Source organism: Blennius ocellaris (genome assembly GCF_963422515.1).
Source record: "Blennius ocellaris genome assembly, chromosome: 21".
Taxonomy (NCBI): domain Eukaryota; kingdom Metazoa; phylum Chordata; class Actinopteri; order Blenniiformes; family Blenniidae; genus Blennius; species Blennius ocellaris.
The window spans coordinates 15,305,884-15,311,645 of NC_137670.1; the positions used below are offsets into that span (position 1 = coordinate 15,305,884).

The 5,762-nt window shown below is 45.9% G+C and overlaps 1 protein-coding gene across 1 annotated transcript; it reads left to right on the forward strand.

The window, feature by feature from the left end:
• Positions 1 to 356: 356 nt before the first annotated feature.
• On the forward strand, positions 357 to 5,175 carry LOC308145885 (G-protein coupled receptor 26-like; the record flags this gene model as incomplete). Its single annotated transcript, XM_080517476.1, has 3 exons — positions 357 to 1,030; positions 2,102 to 2,215; positions 4,893 to 5,175. Exons 1-3 carry the CDS (start codon positions 363 to 365, stop codon positions 5,173 to 5,175), a joined length of 1,065 nt encoding a protein of 354 aa, XP_080373602.1. The 5' UTR covers positions 357 to 362.
• Between the last annotated feature and the right edge of the window lie 587 nt (positions 5,176 to 5,762).

Here is a 5,762-nt window from a genome sequence, read left to right on the forward strand (position 1 = left end):
CCTATATGATGTTCAGTCAGGTCCTCACAGTAGCCCACACACTGTGCGGTGCGCGCGGAGGAGCGGAGGGGTGATGCCTCGAGAGCGCATCACAGGACGACCAAACCCCCACTTGCAAGACGCAGCGCCAGAAGACAGCAGCTCCTTTCCTTCCCCCCCAGTACGTCCCACCACATCGGAATTCGCCGGCTTATCTCCGCTGCGCAGGGACAATGTAGTGGAGGGACGAGTGGGGCTCTCCACCGCTGGAGACATCCGAGGGATGCACAGACGCGGCTGTGGGTGACTGATGCATTTTGGACTGGATATGCGCACAGAAAGTGGGGAGAAGTGAGTTTCGGGGGTAAGGGGGGGCCCACAGGATGGACACTGCGGAGGTGTTCCTCTCCGTGTTGGTGGTTGTGATTATCATAGTGTCGCTGCTGTCCAACGTGCTGGTGCTGATCTGCTTCCTCTACAACCCGGAGATCCGCAAGCAGGTGCCCGGTCTGTTCAACCTCAACCTCACCTTCTGCAACTTGTTGCTGACCGTGTCCAACATGCCGCTCACGCTGGTGGGACTTGTCAGCAATGCGCAGCCGGGTGGGGACGGCTTCTGCCAGATCGTGGGCTTCCTGGAGACCTTCCTGTCCACAAACTCCATGCTGAGCATGGCCGCGCTGAGCATCGACAGGTGGATCGCGGTGGTCTTCCCCCTGAGGTACCACTCCAAAATGCGCCACAAGGACGCGGCGTTTGTGCTCGGATACACGTGGGCGCACTCCGTGTCCTTCTCCACGGTGGCCACCTGCCTGTCCTGGGTGGGATACCACCGGCTTTACGCGTCCTGCACCCTCTCCAACCCCAGGGCGAGCAGCCGGACGCAGTTTGTTATCTTCACCGTGTTTTTCCACTCCTTCACGTTTCTCCTGTCTTTTATAGTCTTATGTGTCACATACCTCAAAGTCCTTAAAGTGGCAAGATTTCACTGTAAGAGGATCGACGTTATCACAATGCAAACTTTGGTGCTGCTGGTGGATATACACCCCAGGTAGGACACTTGAAGTTATGATTCCTGCTTGGAGTCATTGTTTTGCTTTGTACCGTTGACACTGAGGCATATCTGGGAAGCTTTCAGAAAATTGTCTGTTCAACAAGAGCTTTTAAAAGAAAAGAACAAACTGTTCAGATCAGCTCAGAGGGAAAAAATACAAAAAACAAAACTCATGTCCCTGGGAGCATTAATGTACTTGCAGCCATCATTCCTTTCTATATTGATTGTAAAGCATGTAAAAACACGGGTCTGTTTCAGTGGTAAATACAACGCAGTAGTTAATGATGCTTTGCCATCTCTGCACTGACATTTGAATTGTGTCCTGGGTATTGAGAGGGGACGCACAATCTAATTCTCCTGAAATGCCATCCAGAGTGATTGCTGCACTCTACCTCCATATAGTGAAGCTAAAAGGAACGTAGTGTGTGTGGTGTGTGTGTGTGTGTGTGTGTGCGTGCGAGTGTGTGCGTTTGTGCATGTGAGAGAGTGTGTGTGTGCGTGTAAAAGATCAATCAGCGTAAGCCTGGTCACACAGGATACTGTAGATCACAGCTGCTGTCTATGTGGTGCACGCAGCTATTCTAAATCCTGACTGTCATTACTCACACTGATGACCTCCATTTCACAGAATATCACTCAGAGCAGTGTGTCATCGTGGTATCACGGCCACGGTGCCCTCAGGTTCACGCACAGAGTCTCACACACACACACACACACACACACACACACACACACACACACACACACACACACACACACACACACACACACACACACACACACACACACACACACACACACACACACACACACACACACGGAAAGTGTTTCAAAAGGTGTCTTGGAAGTGGGCATCCTCACTTTGCCTTACATCACAGTCTATAGGGGAAACCTCTGCTCATCCTGCCTCCTCCTATATTTAACCCCATCTCAACCGCAAAAGACAAAAGGTACACCCACTCCTTGCTGTGTTTCATGACACCCCTGCAACCACCCCCCCCCCCCCCCCCACACCCCTAATTATGTGGCCCACGAATTATAATCCCGTCTGAACTGCCTCTGCTTTAGTGTTCGTCAGCGTTGCCTGGAGGAACAGAGGAGGAGGCGGCAGAGAGCAACGAGGAAGATCAGCACCTTCATTGGCACCTTCATGCTCTGCTTTGCTCCCTACGTGATCACAAGGTGAGTGCTCGGAAAGCCGGGGTATGTGCGAGGGGAACACTGCAGTGTGCGCATCCCTCTGGTTTGCCTCTCTGCTGTCAAACCCACCCACCCACCAACCCTCCCATACACCCTCCTCCCCTCCTGCCTCCTCCCTGCCGCCTCTCTGCTTCCTCTTCACACTGGCCGGAGTTGGAAGATGAGATTGGCTGACCTTGTGATAAGTAATATGCCTCGGCTCTGCTGTTGCTGCTGCATTAGCACTTTTTTCCCCCCCCTCAAGTTCGCGGAGTGCATCTCAGTTTGTTAGGTAGAATTCACTGGCATCGATCACTGGGCAAAAGGGAGGATGTCAAATGTAGTGAGTGTGATACACGAAGGGTGTTGACATGTGAGAACTTTAAAGGACATCGTGTCCACAAGAAGAGAAAAGACTGGCTCATTTAATTCCTGTCAAAGTCGGAACACAATATGTGCAGAATTTAGCCATTTTTACTGTATTAAACCTTAAGGGCATCTTTTATTTTTTCATACATGTGTTATAGTTCTGTGACTGTGAATCATGATCTTTTGAAGAACATACTGTTCAAAATTAAATATTTAAAATTAAATAAAGCAACCTTTACTTAGTGCCAGGAGCAGAAATCACAGAAACAAGCAGATCTTTCTCAAAAAACTGTTCACATTTAATTAATATTATGATTCTGCTGAGAAAGTTCATGATGTTTCAAACTGCTGATGTACAAACTGAAAGTATTCAGGCTTTGTTCTATTGACTGACTCCATCCCCCCACAAAGCAAAACCAAAAAGAAGAAGCTGTCTTGAAAACCTAATGTGTATGGATATTTGTGAACCAGCAGGAGGAACATGTCAGGAAAAAAAAAGACAATTTCAGCTAAGAAAAAAAAAAAAGACATCTCCCTGTGTTTCATTTAATTGGCAGTATTCCTGTAAAGTTGCAGTTTGACTGACAACTGGCTAAAGTCATTTTGAGCCAATATTTGGAGGGACAAGCTTGTTGCATACAAACAGCATCAGCTCTAATGTTCAGAACTCAGCTTCAAGACACAATACTCTGAAAAACCTTAACATTCGTGTATATTAGTTTGTGGATTTTAACCAGCAAAAGTGATAAAGATCAGTGTGCAATGAAGCAGAAGTTAAACCGTCCAGACAAACTTCAGCATGAATGGCAGGTTTAATGAAACAATAGGTTCTATTATCTTGCACATGCTGGTACATTGTAATGCATGAGGCCACTAAAAACCCATCCTTTCTAGCAGAGGGTCAGATTATAACACAGCCACTAATTTAATGTAAAGCGCTAACTCATTGCTGTAAATTAGTTTTGCGTCAAAATGCATACGTTTCACAAATTCCATGTAGAAATAAATTTGGGCTGAGAAATGAATTGCAATCGATGCTGAGTTGAAATGTAGTTAATTAACCTTCTTCCTTGCATCGCAGTTTTTCTGGGGGATTATGCCTGGGCAGCCGGTTGTCCATGTCTGCAGTGTGGCGTCTCGTATGACGATGAGATGACTATTTGACAAGGCTTGAAATGATCCCGACTAGTTTACTGTCTGTCCTTTAAATACAGCCCATTATTAACGTCTTTGATTGCAACCAAAAAATTGGAAGTTGAGCCCTGTCATAAATATTACAGTGGACACATTGACTTTGAGCTTTTCGTCTTGTTCTCGGTAAACTGTCAGTAATGAATATCCGTAGCCGGGCCGCACAGGCTCCCACTCTGCAAATGGCAGTTCCCTAATTAAAATCTGAATATATTACGCTAAAAGCTCCTCCACTGGCTCTACTGAGCTCATTTGCCGTAAGGGTCATCATGTGTATAGTGAAAACCCTGCTGTGTGCTGTGGCAGCTGACTTAACCTCCTGTTCTCGCTCTTTCTGCAGAGTGTGTGGCAAATGTCGGTGATGGCTACTGCCCCATGTAAGGCTGGAGTTAATGTGCTGACAGATCTCAGACACAGTAATCAGTCAAGAAGATTGGACTTTTTTTTCCCTTTCCATCTTTAGTCACAATACACATAGGAAAATGTATTTATAACAGATAAAAATCAGTGTTACAGTTAATACATAGGTAAAAGAAAGTGTTCAGGGTTGCCCAACACTCATTAGCAAGCTCATCAGCTAACATTTCATTAGTATTATTTAAGTACAGGCTGAGATCTGACTTTCTTGTCATTAGTTTTTCCTATGAAGGTCTATTCTTTTAATCTGTCAACTTTTATATTAAATTCTCCCACAAGCAAATAAGGATATAAAATGATAAAAAACCAAAAGGTACATGCTCATTATATGGATGCATGATGTGCGCATCTGTAAAACTGAAAAAACATAAGAAATAGGTGCAAACCCTCATCATAAATAGTGACGTACTGGTGGAAACTGAAAAAATTAAAAAACTGCCAAAGAATATCTATAATAACTTAATGCGAAAAAGTGCAGAAAGAGAAGATTCGATATATAAAATCCTTACATAATGATATCAGTGGAGATGCCCTTAGTGGGGAAAAAAAAAAGGTTACAGGCACAGTGTTTTGCCTCTGTATTCCTATTTCTGCATAATAAGCTCAAGGCATGCGTGTCTTTTCCTGTATGCTGACTTGCCTCTCTCTCTCTCTCTCTCTCTCTCTCTCTCTCTCTCTTTCTCTCTCTCTCTCTGGCCTGCAGGATCGTGGAGTTATTTCCAGCGGTGCCTATCAACCCTCACTGGGGAATTGTCTCCAAGTGCTTAGCTTACAGCAAGGCGGCTTGCGACCCCTTTGTGTACTCGCTGCTCCGACACCAGTACAAGAAGACCTGCGCTGACATCATCAACAGGCTGCTGAAACGCAGCTCCTTGAACGCGTCTCGGCGCCAGCACGAGAACCAGAACCAGAACCAGAACCAGAACCAGAACCAGAATCAGAACCAGAACCAGAACCAGGGCAGTGGCATCCCGACAGTGGAGTGACACGGGAGAGGTCACAGTCAGATGTTTGATCCCGGAACTGTCAAAGGAGACAGAAATTGAAGAAGAAGTATCTGTTCCTCCCGTCCACATCAGCCTGAACTTGGGCTGACAAACGAATACAAACACACAAAAACAGAACAGAGGAAACTCCAAAAACCCGTAGCCAAGTGCAAATTCCTTGCTCTGTGCTCCTTCACTGAGTGCCCAGAACAGCAGATCAGTGCAGTGAACTCGCCACAAGGACAATAAACAGCAGATTTCTCGTCCACCGGAGGAGACGGAAGACGTGCTCACCCAGGAAGAACGGCCAGTTCCTCGCCTCGTTAATTTAACTAGGGTAGCTTTCAGTCTGATAGGACGTAAAGTTCAGTGTATGTTGAGTTGTCTGTTTTGACACTTCTCTGATATACAGAGAAGGGGGTGGCTCCATGTCTTTTTTTAGCCAGTGCAAAGTGTTTGCAAGTGACTAGTTGAAATGTTTCTTTGTTGAGTTTTTTTTGTATGTAGCACTGAAATCTAGCCTAACCAAAACTTGATACCGTAGAGTAAGGGTACATTTTCTAAAGGTATTACAGGAGTGAACACAC